The sequence below is a fragment of the Merops nubicus genome, unplaced genomic scaffold (assembly GCF_000691845.1).
Source record: "Merops nubicus isolate BGI_N331 unplaced genomic scaffold, ASM69184v1 scaffold13225, whole genome shotgun sequence".
In the NCBI taxonomy this organism is placed as follows: domain Eukaryota; kingdom Metazoa; phylum Chordata; class Aves; order Coraciiformes; family Meropidae; genus Merops; species Merops nubicus.
Genome location: NW_008607689.1, coordinates 40,002 through 59,677, shown reverse-complemented (window position 1 = coordinate 59,677; position 19,676 = coordinate 40,002). Strand labels below are relative to the sequence as shown.

General features: G+C 39.1%; 1 protein-coding gene across 1 annotated transcript in view; it reads left to right on the top strand.

Annotated features, from left to right (window-relative positions):
- LOC103772681 (ankyrin-2-like) overlaps positions 1-19,676 on the top strand; it is a gene marked incomplete at its 3' end in the record, with an annotated part of 77,859 nt that overhangs the window by 18,545 nt on the left and 39,638 nt on the right. Inside the window, exon 2 of the mRNA XM_008940024.1 lies at positions 13,426-13,527. Coding sequence (XP_008938272.1) covers positions 13,426-13,527 — 102 coding nt within the window. The remainder of the gene's footprint in view (positions 1-13,425; positions 13,528-19,676) is intronic.

Genomic DNA, 19,676 nt, shown 5'->3' with positions numbered 1-19,676 from the left:
TTATTCCTGGTGACGCTATGAAGCATAATGGACACCTAAGTACAACAGAAGTGCAATGTTACATATGCAAAACTGATTTTTTTTTTCTGGATTATTTTGTCTTGAACACTCATCTTGTGGATGGCAAGGCTTCCTACTTTTTCACTTAGTGTTTTATATGATCTGAGGGAATAAAATCTATGTTTATTTTAGGGATTTGTTTACAATTTTTATTTTACAGGACTTTTGAGTGGTTTACATTTGTATTTCATCCTTACATTCTAGGTTCAAAGTTTTTAGATAGAGCAAAAAGACAATAAACCAGGCCATAACAATAATCACAAATACATGCTGGTGTTTGCTGGCCAAAGGAGGTGGGAGTTGTTTTGTCAGGAGTTGTCTCATGCTAACATTTAAACCAAGCCATGTAGCTGTCTGAGAAAAATACTTATAAAATGCCTGATGCTGTTCAGAACACGCTTGACCTCACTTCTGTCAAAACAAAATGAGGATCTGGACTCAGCTGGCTTTAATTTTATTCACAGCTTATTTCTTCCACATCATGATTGGGAAAAACCGTTTAAAGAAGTAGAAAATGTAACAAAATAAGATTCCTGCAAATGTACTTAATGACTGATTGCACAAAATATGTGCTTAATAGAAACGATCTGGCAAGATAAGTCTGCTGAGGGCTTTGTCTGGTTTGTGTGCTGGCTTTGTGTTGCTGAAAAGCTGATACCAGGCACTTTAATATGTTTCTGAAGGTTTTCTAGTTGAGTAATAAAGGCTGGGAGTTAGTGTTGCAAAAAGATGTGTTGTGCTGCTGAGGAGTAAAGAGCGTATTAAAGCATGGGAAAAATGAGTGGATTCAGTGAATTACCTACAGGAGGTTCTTTAAAAAGTTCTGCTCCCTGGGAAGACACACGAGGTGGTGGGCTTCAGAGCAGTCCTGGCAGCATAAAGTGGAGCAGGCTCTGACTCAGTACAGAGAGGAGCACTGAGAGGCTTTGGGAGGAGTTTCACGCTTGAAACACCATGCCTTTGTGGTTTGGTCTCTTCACTGCTGCCTGGTGGGATAGGTCTGCAGCCCTGGCAAAAAAGAGCATGGGAACTTAGAAAGATAGTGCAACATGTTCCTCCACAAAGGCTTTGACTCTTCCATCATAAGATGTATACTTTGTTAGGATGTGGTGCCCTAACTGAGCTTGGCAAACCACAAACATGTTTGCTTTCTGAGTAATTTGCCCTAATGACTTTGAACCCTTTTGCCAAACAACAGTAATATTGTTAATGGGCTCTGGCAGAAAGCTTATCTGTGGCTCTCCATCAGATGTCTGCACAGATTGTTGCTTTCTGCAAGCATTATTTGAAGGAATGCATGCTACTCAGGCCTTGCCACCCTTTCCCCTTGTCCACTCTCTTCTGTGAGAGTTCACTTCAAATTAGATTGCTCTATGCAAGGATGTTTAGTTCTCATTTATGTTGGAACCCTGGTTCTATGAACCAGTTGAGTCAAGTGTTTGATGGGATTCCTTTTTGCATCTTTTTATTTTTCTAACTGCATTAAGAAGCTATGGCAACATATATACACCTTACTGTCATAGGGTAATGCCTTGGAAGAGGTAAAGAAAATGAGCACTGGCTCATTCTGGGAAGGGGTAACCTTGCATGAAAATTTCTGCAATGACGTTGGTGTCACAGGCAAAAATGTTGTTGTCAGGGACATTTTGTAGTTGAGGTTTCATTCAGTTCAATAAAAGTATGTAATCACATAACCAAAAGTAATGATGAAACAAATTGTTTTGTGCATGTGTCTATCCAGTGTGTAGTCATACTCATTACACGTCATACCTCCTGAGACTTTCCAGATGAGCTGAATGATCCCATCCTGCAGCATTCATCAGTCAAGGAAAAATCAGAGAGGCATTTTAAATGTACCTCGTGGTAGCGAACACAACAGAGAACCTGTACCGATCAATAATCCTGCCGTGGGGGCTGGGGGAGCTTGCTCCCTCGGGTGGCGGCTGGCACCGCTCTGAAAGGTGACAGGGGAGAAATCAATAGGATGCCATGGGCAGCTGCCTGCTGGTGGGTATCGCACTGCTAGCAAGAGTTTGAAACCACAGAGAAAAGCATTGGCTAGATGTTAGTGCTTTGAGGTTCACTGTTTCTGGGGAGTTTGGGTCTTAATTATTCGAATACGTGCCTTGCTCCGCTTGTGGGTTGCATGCCTATGGGACTCTGTTACCTACAGACAGTCTGTCTCCATTCTGTTACCTCCAGCTGTTCCTGGAGCATTTGAAAACTCTGAATTATTTCTCAGGTAACTTTGTGCTTTTTCTGTTTCGTGTTTGGGGTGTTTTTTTTTTTTTTACCCTTTTTTTTTTTTCTTTCTTTTTTTTTTTAATTTTGCTGTGAGCCTCTTCTGGGATAGTGGAATGGATTCCAAAATGTAATCCTCAAAATGATTTTTATCCTACTGGGTATAATCATGATAACTAACTCAAACCTAGAGGGAATGTCCTTTTTCTCAGTTTGGTGTTTTTTTTTTTTGTTTTTTTTTTTCCCTTGCTCTGTGGGTTTGTCTGTTTATTTGGTTTTAATAATTACTATTCTAGCAAAAAAAACCCACAAAAATCCCACAACCCTTAGCCAAAACAACAACAAAAACCCCAAACAAATTCAGATGTGACACAGATGAGTGCTAAAGTAATCTAGCATCAGAGAATATCCTTTTTTGGGTACCTTTGAACTCCTCTGAAATAAAACCTGGGGGCTATAGCGATTCAAAAGGAAGCTCATCACAGTTATTACCTACATGAATGTGAATTACCACATGAATCACAGGGATGAAATGGTCATGAAATCTGTGCTTGGACATTTTGTGTTCTTCTGTAAATATTAAATAGCTGCAACTTGAATTGATCCTCCTTTTGAGTTACAAATTCCAAAGGCATTAGCAACATTCTGAATTAAAATAAAATAAAATAAAATATTCGAAGGCTTGCAACTGGGTAATTTAATCACCCTCCCATGCAGAGGCATTTTGCTCAGTGAGACTTGAACTTGACGCTCTCGGCAGGCTGGCTGTGTGCTGGAAGGGGTTCCTCCCCCCCAGCCCAGCCCAGCCCAACGCCATTTCCATGCATAGCTGGCCTGGTAGGTGTAAAAATAGCCAGGCAGAGCCTGAATTGGAAATGGGCACTGAGCGCTGCCTGCAGTTGCTGGGGTTTCGGGTTCTCCACGACACGGGACGGTTTGGGGCAGGGAGCCTGCTCCGAGCAGCCACGGAGCAGAGCACGAGCAGGAGCCTCCTCTGGGATCATCCTTCGGGAGCACTGGGACAATCCCACTTGTAGGAGCTGGCAGCAGAAGTGGCATGGGCAATGCACCGATCTGTCAGTTGTGTCATTCAGATAAGGGCTTAAGAACACAAGGGAACATACAGATTTTTGATGAAACTCCTGACTACTATGGATGCAGCAGTGAAGAAAGTAAAGACCCTGAAGCTTTGGTAAGTTTTGGGTAAAGAAAACAGGAATCAAAGGGAAAAATTAACATCAGAGTTGTGCATGTTCGGCTTGAAAATTATCTCTTTGCTCAGCCCGAACCTTCCATGATAAGTCACAACATTAAGAGATCTGCAAAATGTGTCCCTGTGCAAGCTTTGCTTTTGCTGCTGAGACTGTGATTAAAAAGCAGCTGTCACTGAGCTGTACAGTCACTTTAAAGTGTTGTCCAAAAGGTTCAGGTAGGTGGAGAGAACACTTGTCAGTGAAACGAGTCCTTCAGATGAATGGATGTAATCAGTTATCGGAGTTTACACGACTGCTGTAAATGATCCTGTCTCAGTCGTTCACAAAACTTGAACTCAGTCACTCTTTTTTAAGCTGTCGTCCCTCCAGTACTCAGTATGATTTTCTGTGTTTCAGTAGAGACAGAGCTGCACAGATCTTTATGCAGATGAGGGTTACAGTGAGTGGGACTGGGCCCCTGTAAGGGGGTCACACTGATGGCTGTGGGACTGGAGAGTCAGGCATGCAGTACGTGATCATAACAGTAATGTCAGCATGTGCTCAGCAAACCAGGAGAAAATCATTGAGATGAATATTTGTATAATGTCTGTGGCAAGTGAGGTACCTCTTTCCTCCTTTGGTTTTGTTTTTTTTTTTTTTTCCTTCTTCCTCTGTTTGGGAAATTCATTATTAAATGGCTATTTAATTCAAAATTGGCAGGAAGAGGAGGTAGAGTTGAAAATTCTGACAGAACAGGACGATCAGAAAAACTTCAATGTCAATATTTCCAAATAGAATAAACTCATTCTGAGGTCAGCATTATGCTTTTGCATGATTGACTGCAGTGCATTATAGGAAATGTAGCTAAGATGAGTTACAGCATGAGGAAGGGGAGAGGAGAGCAGGGACACTCCCAACAGCAGCTCACAAGCAGTTCTGCTTTGTCCTAGAAAATAATTTTCATGCTATCTTGATTTTTCTGGTAGGAAGATTTTTTGGCTGAAATTTTCTGACCTCTTTTCTTGCTTATTTCATTGACAACACAACTGGAGAAGTTCTTCAGAAATAACATTGAGCTAAAACATGAAAACTGAAAACTCAAAGAAATAGTTTAGATATTTTTTTTTCTCCCACCACCAAGCAGTTTTTGACTGAAAACAACACCTGCGGTGGAGGACAGGCTGCCTCCACTGCCAAATATGTGGGTTTTGACAGACATTATGGCATTTCCCTTGAAAGGTGAGTGGTCTGAAGCTGTTAGCAAATGTACAGACATTCCCTGTGACACAAAAAAGCAAACTCTGAACTAGTTCTCTGCTCTTTAGAGCGTTTCATAGCAGGCAGAAATCGGGCACTTTGGTAATGTCTTCGAATCATTTAATCACAAGATCTTGGCTTTATATGGCTCTGGTAGGGACAGACAGGCTTGCTTTAGAAGGCTTGTATTGATTCAGATGTTGCAGTGCTTGTGGGATTGCAAAGGAAAATTGCTGTTGCCCTGAGAACATTTACAGTCTCTCATTATATTTCTTACTATGATTCCTTGCAAAAAGGTTAAAAAAAAAAAAAGGAAAGTTGTCTGTGAATTGTAAGCATCAGTGAAGTTTTGTCCAGAAGGGAGAAACTGCATATTGTTCAGGGTTATTTTCAGACAGGAATATAGTAGCCAGCGCATACTTTGTTAGCCATACATTTCCTCTGCTTTTCTACAGCTGTAGCCATGCTCACTGTTGTGGCTCATTTAAAAGAGTGTCACACTGAGCTGGATGTGAGGACTCCATCAATCTTTTACCTGATACAAGGTTCAGAATAATTCAGTTGCTGTTGAGCCAACTCAAATGGCAGAATTGCTTTGCATAATCTAATATTTTCCAAACTAAAGTTGAATACAGTCTGCTGCTTCAGGTCCATCTTGCTGTAGAAACCTGGAGTATGTTGGTTTGACTGCCCTGAGTTGTTTATGTGACTGATTCCAAATAACTTTCCTGAATGGGGAGTCAAATTTTGATGCTAAATTCATATTTGAAAGAGCAGCAGCATTAAAAAAAAATCAACAAACTATTTCATAATCCCATGTTACAGATTTAATTGCAGGTTGGTTTTGATGTGCTGAAACAAAGACATCTCAGGTGACAAAACACCGGGGTCTGTGGCATTCACTCTACCTTAGTCTCCCTCTTTACTTGGAGATTTAATTATTTTAATGTTTGCTCTTGAAAGGATATGATCCAGTCTTGCTTCATGGTGTTGGATCATGTCTTGCAGCCTGCTCTCTGAGTTTCAGGACAGGATCATTCCAAATTCCTCCTGCACCATTCAGAGGAGGCTTCTCTCCCTGCTCGAGGCAGTGGATTTGGCAATGTGAACTTCTGTGGATCTATTTTAGTCCATCTCAAAGGAACATGAAATATTTTTTTTCTGTTGATGGTACCAGTAAGCATGAATCAATGAGCAATTGTTAACAGTGTTTGGGTAAGTAAAGCTCTTTGATTCTTTAGCACTGATGCTGTTAGCACATTTCTTTTGTTAGGAAGTTGGTAAGACAAGGGATGGAGGGGATGAAAAATTAACGAGAGCGATAGAATTCTCTGTCAACAGGCTGTCATAAACTTCACTTACAGGCTAGGTTTTTGTTAAGACTACTTACTATTCTGCTAGATATGCTTGGAATGGCACCCATTCTTTCTAGAGGTGTTCTAGCATTATTAGAGACATCATTAGGAATAGAAACTTGTCACGAAAGCTTTTTAAATGCCTGCCAAGTTCTAAAGTTGTTACTGACACCTCAAAGTCTTGGTATGTAGTGTTCAGATGGTTCAAAATATTTTTTCTTCCTTTAACATTATTCAGTACCTTTAGTGGAAATTTCAGTTCCGTATCAGTATTTAAGAGACTTCAGTAAATGTGTGTGTCACACAGCGCTAAGACTCAGCCCGTGGTTCATTTGAACATATCCTTGTGGTTTCAAGAAATGACCAAATGATACTTTCACTCCAATTCCAGCGCAGGGAATTTGCCCATTAAACAATCAGATTATCAATATCTATTTTTGGAGTAGTTTAGAAGTCTTAGGAAAAGACATGGAGATTCCCCTAGTTTTTAGGACTGCTCAGACTATGGTAAAAGCTGAGTATAATTGGGACGTGCACGCTTTGTTTCTAATCTGGGATTTACAACAAAATGTTTGTTTTAGAGAACATGAATAGCCTAGTGGGACATCGGGGATTACACATGCCTAAAGTTCAGCTAGTTCTGAAGTGCTCTTCTGGATTAGAACCCTGTGACTGATGTTGCTTATATTTTAAAGTCAGTAGGGAACAAAACTCCAATCGTTTCAAATGCTATATTTGGAAGGAACGTGCAGCTGGATGAAAGACTTATTCTATTCTTTTTCATAGCAAAAAATGCCATTTTGCCTCAGTTCTTACAAATCCTTCATTGACAATACAAATCAGCTGGCAGCGAGTCCAGCATGTCAAATTAATGAATGTAGTGGGAGGACTCCTACAGATGTCTGTGGCAACTAAGTATCATAAAGGGTTTCTAGAAGACATTTGCTTCTTGGCCCAAATGAGGGTTGATTTTACATGAGTTTTTCTTTCTCTTTTGCTGCTGCTGTATTTGCTAGTATTGGCCCAAACTCAGGGACACAATGAAGCATGTATTTAAACCCATTCTTTAGCAAATAATGTAAAGCTGTTTAATTTGAGATCAGTCGGACCTAAAGATGTGGTAAAAAATAAGCGTATTTTGAAGTGCTTTGCCAAACATAGCCCTTTATTCTTCTTCTGGTTAAAAACAAAGCAAAACTGTCTAGGCATTTGTACATTCCAGTGGAAAGAACAGGCTGGCTGGTGTCCTGCAAGCCCTGAGATTTCAAGGAGGAGTTGGCAAAAAAGTCACAGGTGTCAAAATATAATAACCAGCATAACATGAAAATCATCCCTTACGAATAATTGGGAATTCTCCCATTAATATGAAAAGATAGAGTAGTTGAAGCCTGTCTTTGCAATTAGTCAAAATGGGAGGGCCCATAAGCACATAACAACTTCCAGTTGTGTCTGTCTGGAGCAGTCCTGCAGCAGGAACTGCTTTTCAGATAAAGTTGTTAGCTAGGCATGGTTTTCTCCTCCTTATGTTACTCAAAACTATGTTGGGTAGTGTAACAGCAATCTGAAACTTCTGAAATATCAAACACAGCTTTCTGAGAACACTCTTGATAGTAAGATATGAAACTGCTACAAAACCATCATATGCAAATATTAAAATTTCTGGAAGAAGCTTTTTAATTCAGCAGTTATTAAAAATACATTGGAATTACAATACATTTGTTGTTTTATTATGTACATACATCATAATGCATTACTCAACGTCTTTTTATTTTCTTAGCTGCTTCTGTGTGGTGGCTCTTTCCTTCTCCAGTCATACCAAGGGAATCAGTTTGTCAAGGATGCTCTAAGTCCTGAATATTGTTACACATTGTGTTTCCTTTGGGTTGCAGCCTTTTTTTCTAACATAAGAAACCCTTTATCAGGATGTATAATAAATGCAGACAACATTGTTCTTCCCACCGGCTTGGGCACTGTATAATTTGGGCTCTGACACATCCCTCAGTAGATCTAATGAGAGAATATTCTTTCTGAGGAACACAAGATGTAGTGAAGGGCCACTTCTGAATCCAGGCAGTTCTATTACAGGTGTCTGTGTCGGGCTATCATTTTCTGTGCAAAATAGTTCTGATTTGAAATCACTGAATGTTTTAATCCTGGGTCATGAGAAGAGCATAGTGCAAAAGCTTTTTCTTTTCTTTCTATTCTATTTTTTTTTTCTTTCAGCAACTTGTTATTGCACACTACTTTTGCTGTAAATAGCAATAGTCTTTATGCCAAAGCGTGGGCTCATGTCTATACTGTACCCAACATTATGGTGAGGGCAACTCCAGCCGTGGTTCCAGCTCAGTGATGATAAAAGTGGTGCCAACTTCTCCATCTCCTTCATAATGTTCTATGATTAATTGGCCGATAATATACAAATCACCTTAAATTATTCTGGTGAATAAAGAATATTTTTAAAGAACTTTTTTTTTTTTTTTCCTGTTTTATAACTATCATCATCAACCTAGAGAGACAGACCCTGGAGATTAAAAGAATTAATTGCTAGATGCTATTAGCTACATCTTGGTAGAGAATATTTAACTTGCTAGTGATCTCTTGTCTCTGAAAGCTTGTCTTCCTCTTCACGCTCCACATGTCCTATGATCCAGCTTCTCATTTCTTAAAAATATAGGTTAGTTCATTGTAAGATCAGTTGTGTCTTTTTCCTGGATATGAAGATGCTTTAGATTAGGAGAAAGAGATGTTTTAGTTAAGTCTGTTGTTCTAGAATTGTGGGGTTTTCAGTTCAACTGTTTATTGACAAATTCCGTACAACCAAAGGTACACAGCAGGATGAATTAGATCTGAAATGCCTGTACAGGCTTGAATGCAAAAAGGTCCATGATAAAAATACTTGTTTGAAACTGAAATAACAAAATCGGGCACATTGTTTGTCCAGGAATTTAGACATTGAAATTTCTTTAAGATCTGCAGTTTAATCTTCTTCCTTCATGACTTCCAGTAAATTAATGGGAGCACAACATACATTTTTATGAGGAAAGGAAGGGGCTTTAAAAGTAGTCTTTCTTTTATTTCAGAAGATTAATGGTTTTTTGATTAAAGGCTGGGAAAATAAGTTTCTGTTATAGGTGTTATTATCTTGTTTAACTCATTTACCAGTGTTAGATTACTGAGCCTGTACCATTGCTAGTGCAAGTTTTATTTATTTTATGTTTTTTTGTTTTTGTTTGTGGGTTGTTGTTTATTTATTTTTTTTAAATTTATTTTATGTTCTGGTACCTGTATCATAACTGCAGGCTGAGACCCTGCTGTGGCAGTTTAATTTAAAAAAAAAAAAAAAATTTAAAAAAAGTCCTTCACCTTCTAGTCATAACTATATGTTAGGCTTGCAGTTCACAATGTGGCCAGTGTTGTGTTGTGATGCCCTTTGGAGATCATCGTCACTTGCCAGCTCAATTAAAAAATAATGCAGGGTACAAAAAATAAAATATGAGTTGCTGAAAAACTAACTGGCAAATTTTACAGAAACTGTTCCATGAGGAAGAAGCATTCCTTTGGAAGTCCCATCTTTTACGTTTGAATGCTACTCTGAAAAAAGGTACCATACTGGCAAAAAATATGTATGTGACCAGTGACGTGGGTAAGGGTAACACCTCATCTGTGCTGCTTCTAGACTTGCACCCAATTAAATGATAGCTGATTTGAACAGATGGTTTCTGAAATCAGAGAATAACCAAGCCAACTGGGACAAAATTCAGTGGTTGTCTCAAAGATATGAGCATAAACTGACACCCTAGAAAGTAAGGGATAATAAAACATGGCTGGAATGTCCTTACATCCCTGCTGTTTGCTCAAACATTTTTTTAAAAAAACATATTTACTTGATTTCTTATATTTTCTTATGCAATGTCTGACAACTAGGTACTTACAAAGAACACACGTGTGTTCTGTTGTGAGTGTACTTAAGGTTATAGTGATATTTTTCACATGGTAGTTTGTTTATAGTGCTCTGAAAATTCTCATTCCTGGCTGAAATTATTTATCCTCAGCCAAAAGTTAATAAAGAAAAGCTAAGTTAAATTACAGGAATTTTTTGTAAGGTTCAATAACACCTAATATTCCTCACAAATCTATAACATGCATTGGAATTGCATTCTCTCTTGAAGTCATGTTCATGTGGTTGTTGGTGGCTGCTTAGGGCATACTCTTGTCTTGTAAACCTTTCATTTCATTGTTGGTTGAGCACTTGCTTTTGAGCATGATCTTCATACCTGTGTAAAACTACTACAAGAAAGAAAGTCTCAGGGGTGTGTGCATAGGAAGAGATGATGTGCTAAGTATCATATGATGCAAAGGGCTTTGGTTCCATAGTTCTCTCTTCTTTCTTACAAAGAAAGGGTCTTTAAGTGACCGTTTGTTGACAGTTTGTCTTCACCAGTCACAAACTAGTAAAGACCAAGGTATCAGCTCCTGTGCCAATGAAATGTGCCACAAATTCAACTAAAAATCTACATGTAAGGAAACAGAATGTTTCATGAGATTACTGAATCAATTGGAGAAGCCCACAGGTCAAAAATCGTGCTTTCCTAGCATGGTAAGACTGCAGAAAACTGCTACTGTTGATTACTGAGACAATTTTGTCAAAATAGATTTGAATTCTTAACATGGTGAAATGAGGAAATTGCTGAGACAGTAGTACTGACAAAAATGCTTTTTCAAGACCTTGAAACAATGAGGAAAAGGAGAAACTACTGATGACATGCTGAAAAATTAGAGTTCACAAACAAAACCAGGAAAGAAAATACAGATCTGAGTACTCCTGACTTCTGAGCTTTAAAACACATTGCTGAATTTTTTGAGAGTTTCATGAAAATGCTCACTGGATTTTGGATGTGTATTTGTGTATGAAGCAGCTGAATTGCTGCTTATGTCTTTTGTGTGTTTATGTTTAATATAAAAGAGAACATCATGCAAGAGGGTGAGAAACTATTTTGAAATAGAGGCCAGACTATGAAGACATGGGTATGATTATATTTACCTAATATGAGATCAGTACGTTTTACAACGAGAAAATTGATAAAAACCCAAAGATCATGTAGGCCAGGATTTTCAAAGGCACCTGATAAAGCGTCAAGATCTCCTTGTGTTTATGGGGATTTCAGCAGCTTTGTTCCTCTTCTGTTCGTAGTCAAGCACTGTTATTTCAGAGTGAGAACATGCACAGCAAGAGACGCTTCTGGAATAAAAGAGCCTGTACAGACTGTTAATCACGAAGAGTCAATTCAGAATAACTCTTGGTGTAGACAAGAAGTTCATATTCTATGTTGTGGTCAGTATTTGGGTGTGTATAATGTGTTTCTTGAGGTGATGTGCAATGAAGTCATTTCAGTTTGAGATAATGAAAATGTGAATCAGGGAAATGAGAATTTGTTTTGAAAGCACCGCTGCATCTTGTTAGCCAGAAACAAATGGAACGTGGTTATGCGGCCTTAGCTACAATCTGAGCTTCCAGCAATAATTGAGATTTTAACATTTTTAGCTGAATTTCATGTTACTCTCTGGGAAAGACAACCAAGCAATGACTGATTCATCCCTAATAAAACAGAAGTTGTAGATGTTCATTTGTTGCGTCATTCTCGCTTAACATTTTCTAAGTATGAAGCAGAGGATTGCAGTTTTGGCACGGTAAATTAGTGTAAAAAATAGTAAAGCCTGAAAAAAATGGAGAAAAAAGAATGTAAAATATTTGTCCTATTTGCATTAATTTCAAGATTGTAAGGATTTACCCCTCATGTGTTCAAATATTTGTTCTTGGTTTGTGTTTTTAACAAGACAGTCGCTTTTTTAAGGACATTAAAACATTAAAACACAATTTTGTGTCTTTATGCACACACGTGCATCACAGGAGATGGCGCAGTGCTGAAAGCTATCCTTCCATCTTAAAAGGGGTCTCTTTCAAGTACCTGCCCAAATTGGCTTCATCCCAGCGCTCATCTGACCAAAGCCTGGAGCTATAAAAGGATCCTGTCCACGCAAATTCCTGCACTACCTTCCCCTTGGCCCTGCTGCATGTTTAGAAAGATGGTTTGTTTTCTTAGCAGTGAAAGATGGTTTGTTTTCTTAGCAGTAAAAGATGTGGGAAATGTGCTGAAGTTTGCTGCAAGGACTTTGAAAGGAAATATTTTTGTCTTGGCACGTAGCGCAGTTGTAAGAAGAATCATTGTGATGGCATCCATCTGTTGGGAGATTAAAATAGGTTGGAACTGGGGATTGTCAAGTGAGTTAGCACAGCGTGATAAATGGGGTGAGGTGGATTTGGGGACTGAAAGACGTGGCTTTGTCGATCAGTGTTAGTAAGCTGAAAGTGGGAGGCTTTTAGGATATTCTCACAAGGCAAAAGAATAGTTTTCACACTGTGTTTCTGAGAGGGAGGTGAGATTGGACAAGGAACATGCTCAGCTGGAGGTGTTTCGGTGGAACACTGAGTACTAGTCCACTGGCATCCTGTACCTCTCTAATCACATCCCCACTAAACAGGCTTCTACAGTTATTTATCTGCTTTTTGAAACTCACTCCTACTGTTTATTGATTTTAAGTAAGAAAATTGTTGCCAAATGCTTATTCTGCTTAATCATGACTTCTGTTCCGTGACTTTATCTCCTAGCAGCTGCCGTTGCATTAGTAGCCAATGTACCTGCATGCTGCTTCTCATGTGGGTGAACATCAAATACAGGCTGGTTTCAAACACCCAATGCAATTTCATGTCGTAATTGTAAATAAAGGCAAGAGGGCTGATGCAAATCATGCTCCCTTCCTTAACAGTAAACCTCACAACCTAACTGAAAAATCAAAACATGAGTTTTGGTTTGTTTGTTTGTTTGTTTTTTAACCCTCTAAATGCTAGTGGGGCTTTAAATGTGAACATAAGAACACGGGATCAAATGTGTCTACAACACGATCCTGGATTTAGATCCTCAGCTTTCAGTCCTGCATTTGTTTTTTTTCTTGTTGCTAATATCAGTAACTATGACTTCTGTGGGTTTTGTTTTTGTTTTTGTTTTTTTTTCCTTTGGTTCTTGCTAAATTTTGAACTTCAGCAATGATTTTGCTTGGACAGGTCTGCAGTTCTTTTGTGCCAGTATTGCCTTGTTGAAATATGTGTATGCTAATTAATGCAGATATAATGCAAAGTCAGGTTTCTTCATGATTTTTTCTCCTGCAGGATAAGCTGTGGAAACTTTTCACTGGGGATGAGACTGTGCTCTCCTTTAAGCAGGAACTAACTAGAGATTTTTTTTCTTCTTATCTTTTTCCAGTCTGACAGCAATGCAAGCTTTCTCCGAGCTGCCCGAGCTGGCAATCTGGACAAAGTAGTGGAATACCTGAAAAGTGGAATAGACATCAATACATGTAATCAGGTAAGAAGACGTTTGAAAGACAAGAGGTTGCAAAAGTGAGTTGCAAGAACTCAAAAACCTATTCAAACCCTATTTTTTTTCAGGCTAGGTGACTTCAGATGCTTCAGTACACCTCAGGCTATGTTTTTGGTCTTGTTCTTCAATGATCCCTTTCTACAGGAATCCCATAATGTCTCTAAAGTTGTGTTGCTTTTGGTAAAGCTTTGTGTAAGCCTTTTTGGGCACCTCTTTCTTGCCAGTGTATTGCAGGTATGGAGAGATATGTTAGTGAAGTACCATTAATCAAAACTTCAGGTGAGCTTTGGTAGTCTAACAGTAAAGGACCTGCTGCTGTGAAGTTCCAGTTCCAATGGAAGCAGTGAGCATTACATATAGTTGTATACTTCAAAATACTGAAGTTATTTTAAAAAAAAAAAAGTTCTAGTTATAGAGGAAGTTATTTGTAGTGTTCTTTGGACAGGTAAATCCAACAATAAAATATACCTGGGTATCAGGTTGAAGGTTCTCAGTAGTTCTGGTTAATTTCCTTGTGGAAAGCTACAGTTTAGGTGTCCTGAGGCATCTGTGTCCAGGAAAACACACCTCACTCCCCATCTGTTTCATCAGGAGCAAGAGCAAATGTGCACTCTCATAACAGAAAGAGCAAAGGTAGTCTGGGCATTGTAGAAATATTATATAGTACTTTATTGCACTGGTCACCCAGTTAATTTTCCTTTGCCATCCCACACGGAGCACCCAATCCCCTGTGACCTGGGCTGCGGAAGTCTGAGGTTTCCCTTGCTATTTTTGTAGAGACCTCAGCTGGTAAGTAAACATTCAGTGGGTGGTATTTTTAGCCAGCTAGCTACCTTGTGTCCAAGCAGATTAAAATCTTGTAGCTCACTTGCCTTAACAATGCAATTCTGATTACCCTCAGATGGTTAGAGAGCCACCGTGGGTTTGTTACTTAGTTTCAGAAAACTGTAAACTTAAATATGGTTTTATCACAGATCATTCTTATCTATAAAGTAAATTGCTTTACCTATTGTTATAAAAAGGCACTTAAATTTTCTGCTTAAAATATGACCTCCCCTTCAGGAAAGTTATTACTGCTGTAGAAATACACTGTTAAAGTTTCACTATTGATATGACTGTAGTGTGATAGAATGTTTTAGCTTGGCTCTCTCTTTTTGAAGTCTGCCCTATAAATCCAACTACTTCTGCTTCGTAGCCTAGGGACCTCCATTTGTAATTCTTATTTAAGTGACTAGTACCATCAAATTTAATAGGACTGTAACTGTGAAAATAAAGATGCAAGTAGGTGACTGCATCAGCCCTGAAAAGTGTCTTGACATTCTAGTTAAATCAGTGGTGTTTCTCTGAAGGGGGACTTGAAAGCTCAGGCTCTATGGTGTCCAACTGTTACCTAACTCTTCACCAGATTTAATAAAATTGGCCACTAACTGGGCAATGGTTACCTGTTCAGTTTGCAAACTACATTTAAGTCTTAATTAATTTAAGTTAAATATGCAATTAGGTGCTGGTCTGAAGAAAGCTATTTTCCTCAACTGGAGCTTTATACTGTTCAGATGTCACCTACACCACCCTGAAAGCCTCTATACAATTCCTTGCTTCCTCACCGACGCTTCATGCTGGCATTCAGACTGGAAAAATGTCCAGACTAACTAAAAACCCCACAACTGTGGCCACCATTTAGTTTTGAAAAAGGAGTAGATGGAATAATGAGAAAAGAAATAATCTACCTTCCTTGCTAAAGAAAAGCTGCAGATGATTAAAGTAGACATGTGTCAAGTGGAAGTGAGGAGACAAAAGTGAGAATGGTTCTTTGTGCCTGTGCCAAGGAATTTATTGATGAGCAGGATAAGAACTGGGATTTTCCATGTGTCATGTATTGAAATCATACAGAAAGAACCTTGTCTTACTGTCTAGAAGAAGGTTTCCATTAAATGACACTGTCAGGAAAAAAACTTGTGGAGTTATATTGGACACAAGCTGATGAACTTTTAAGTTCCTCAGTTAGGAACTTAAGTCTAGTAAATCTAGACTCAAGTTTTTATATTCAAATAGATCCAGCAAATTTTATGTCTTCCTTATAAGCAGCAGTATTAACAAAAAGCATTCCCCCCTAGCCCCTCCAGGACAGAGCACAGTTAATAGAATAATTACTTGGAAACATTATACTTTTTTTTCCAGTGTTCATATTCTCTTGTTTGCTACTAGTGGAATGTGACCAGGGTTGCTGCAGATTTATCTTCTGTGGAAGGTGCTTCCCATCAACAGCTGTCTGGCAAAGCTCCTCTTGCACTGTGTAGGTGAAATCAGAGCCAGGTGAATGCAAACATCAGGATAGATGCTGTGTATGATCTTAGTCACTTGAAATAAAGTGTTCCTGGATGGTAGATGGCAACATCACCAACTTTCTGAACCTGTAGGTTTGCACTGTCATTAAGCTCCAAGCTGGACTTATACCTGCACTTATTAGGGTAAAAAAAAGTGGTTAACTAGCATGCAAAACTGAAAAAACCCACATATTAATGTGATTTAATTATGTGATTTTACATGGTATGTGTGTTAAGTCAGTGTGATTTTCTTCTCCTGCTTGGGTTTTGAGTGGGGTGTCCACATGGTTGTATTCTGGCTGTCCCCGGGGAAAAGCTTAACATGCTGTGTGCAAAACACATGGGATGGATTTTACTTTTAAGAGTGAGACATATGAATGCTCATTCAAAAAATGAAGCCTTCTATCTGCAGGATTTTTATTTCTTAGTATAATGCTGTTTTTAGACTAGATCCCAGCTCAACAAACAGTAAGAGTAAGCTTTCCTCAACAGATACAACATGAAGAGATGCTTTCTTCAGTTTTAGCATCTGCTTCTCAGATCATAAGTTTTCATAGAGTTCTGTCTTTTTAGATAATCAAAGTATTTCCCCAGTTTAACCATTTCCAAAATCTGATGGAACGTAATTTTTATGGATATACTGAGTACAGAGGTTACTTTCAGTTACTTATATAGTCATATAGTTAATAATTGCTTATTACTTAATTGTGCTGTGTTGAATGCTGCCTTCATATCAAATTATTATAGAATTGCCTATTCCAATCTCAATTCATGCTCCATCATCTGTTCTAAAAATTACAAAAAAATTCTGTTTATTTCTGGAGAGAGTTAGAAATGTCAGGGGATGAAATTCCCCTCTTTTAAAACCAGTCCCTTTAAAAAATCCAATTACTGATATTATATAGGATGCAAACCTGATACCCATTGGAAATCTCTGATTCCTTAAAAGCTATTTTCTTTATGTTACAAATGTAGTTATTTTAGGATGTTGTGGCTATTTCTAGTTAATGTAACAAGAGAAAATGACTTGCTTCTGTATCTGTTCAAAATGATGACTGGCAAAATGGACTTTAGTTTTCCAGGATGCATTTGTGCAGCCCACAGTTCTAGCAGAAGTTAAACGCCCAAATCAGACAAGTTCAAGGGTTCGTCAGCTGTCTGCTCTGTTTTGAAACAGAATAGGTAACCCGAAAGGCAAAGTAAAATAACATTTCCCCATCTTGTCTTTGGAAACTTGTCAGTTTTCATGCTGATGGAGTTACTTTCTTGGAAGGCAAAATGTGATGGATTTTGGCATTTGTTTTGAAGAAGTCTCTTGTATTCACAAGGAGTGTATGTGAAGGCTGGTACCTTGAAGAGAACAGGATTGAAATATTAAGTAGTTTTGGGGAGCCTCCAGCTCCAAGGCTCTTTAAAAATTTGTCTTTTGCTCTCGTTTTATTGGCTTCTTTATAATTTGATGCGTGTCTTTATGGCTTCAGTTACAGAGCACCAACTATTAATTACTTCCTCACTTAGTCCAAATGGAAAGCAGCTAATTCTCCCAGTAGTGCTAACTATAGACCCAAGTAGCACTGCAGCTGTAGTGAGGTCGACAGCATCACATGTTGATGTCACTGCATAGGTTAACTCATTTTCATGGATTCATAGGCTATAAAGCAGTATAAAGGGAGAATTTTCATAATCTGAAATGATTTGTCTTTTTTTCAGCCATCCACTTAATTTCTTTGTGATATTTTTGGGAAAAACTTCAACAGACCTTTGGACTTGAGAAATCTCTGATGTGCCCTTTCCCAAATTCTCCTTGAGGAGAGGTTGGCCACATGCAGTTTTTACTTCCCCAAGAGATTTATTCAGAGGAGAGAATTTGCAGCAACCTTAGGCTGACATCTGGTAAAGAGGCAGAAAAAAGTAATTGACTTCAACAAAACTATGATAATACTGCATTTTAGTCTCAGCCTCTCCTGGGGAATGGAGATGCCTTCTTAATTCTGATAAAACACAGAAAGGAGGCAGCACAACCATGCAGAGTTAGTCACGATGGCCTTTGACTTTCACTGTGTTTGTACCTTATGCTTTGCTCTTGGCCTGTTAGTGTATGCATGTGAACACAGCATCAGTGGAAGGAACTTTGTAAAAGTGAGTGCTTCATGCTTCCAGGGAATGTTAAAACATTAAAAAATAGATTTTTGTCTTCTTTTATTCTTGTTGACTTTAATGATTTTTTTCTATAAGTTGCTTAATGCCATTCTAACCTTGTGTGGCAAAGGCAAGAGCACTTAGAAACTCAAATGTTGGTAAATCTTCCTGGGAAGTGTTGCATCCCAGCTTCTATCAGTCAGAGTTACAAGGGGTCATACTCCTAGCATAAGGGAGAGAAGAGGGTTAATTTTGTTAATCTGGGGGCTGTGTTTTGTCCTTTGAATAAGTCAATACCTCTACAGCAGAAGCTATCCTGGCCTTGCCCTGCTTGGTGGTTGTGCTTCCATGCTGTGCTTTCTCCTGTGCTGGCAGAGTGTGTGTGCAGCAGCCTCCCACTGAATGTTGGAGGGACCTGATCTGCAGAGACGTGGCTGGAGTTGGGAATGAGGAGAACACAGGAGAAGCAGAAGCACTTCTGGTAGCAGTGCTGACTTTGCTGATTTAAAATGTTCTTTGAACATCTTGGCAGAGCATCAGATCAACCTGATCAGATCAGGTTGATCTGATGCTCTGCCAGGAAGTTGCCTGTCTGTGGGGCCAGTTTGCTTTGGCACACCAGAGTTTGGCAGGAACAGTAGAAGGCATTGTTGTTGTTGGATGTAACAATGACCTGGGTGATGTCCCAGAAGGAGTAAATGGCACAGTAGGATGAAAGCTGAACTGGGCAGTGGCTGATGAAAGTCCACTCCATGAGGATCACTTTGTGATGGACCTGAATACAAAGGCAGAAGGAGCATGGACTTCTCTGGGTGGTTTTCAGACAACGGCAGTGGGACTTAGTGCCTGTCTTAGGGGGGAAAGTGATTGACTTTGGATTGGCTTAGGAAAGGTTGGTGATTTCTGTGACATACAAGAAATCTGTGGGCTTTTCTGGTGTGGGGAAAATCCATAGGGTGACCTGAGTTCTGAGCGGGTGTGGTGTGTGTGCACATTTGTAGCACTCTACAGAGTACAGAACTTTTGATATGTCTAGTTCAGTGGTAGAGGAGGAGAACTGAGGGCTCTGCAGGGAAACGTTTGAAGAACCAAGCTTGGAAGGCTCAGTATTATGTTCTTTGATGAGAGTTAGACTTACAAATGAGCCTCTAGAAGAACGGTATCTTGGGTATACATGTGCTTCATGGCAAGGAACAGTCCCCATGCTGTACAGTTTTGCTTAGCAGACAATTAATTGCATCTCCTCCCCACCCACCACTTTTTGGAGAGAGAAAAAGGGAAGTGTCAGAAACCTTTGTTGTTCTAAAAGACAAGTATCCACTTGACAGGAACAGAGGAGTTGCATTGATTAAATCTGAGCTTCTGTCACTGGATCAGCCATGTGGGCTGGGAAATAATTGCAGCGTTGGGGCTGATAAAGAAGGAACAAAGCTTGCTTTAAGGTTTCAGTTGTGCTGGCCCTCAACTTTTAAAGTGCAGTGCTTGCTTCTCCTCTTGCTTGGCCCAACTTTTTTTATTTAAGGAATTATGAAATTTGAATGTGTGCAGTGGTAACTATATTTAGGGTATAGTTTCTTTCTGTAACCTAAGCACTGGGGCAAGCCTTGCTTCCTCCATCCTTTGGCACAAGGCCAACTGAAAAAGAAGCTTGCTCCCAATTTTCTGCTTCAG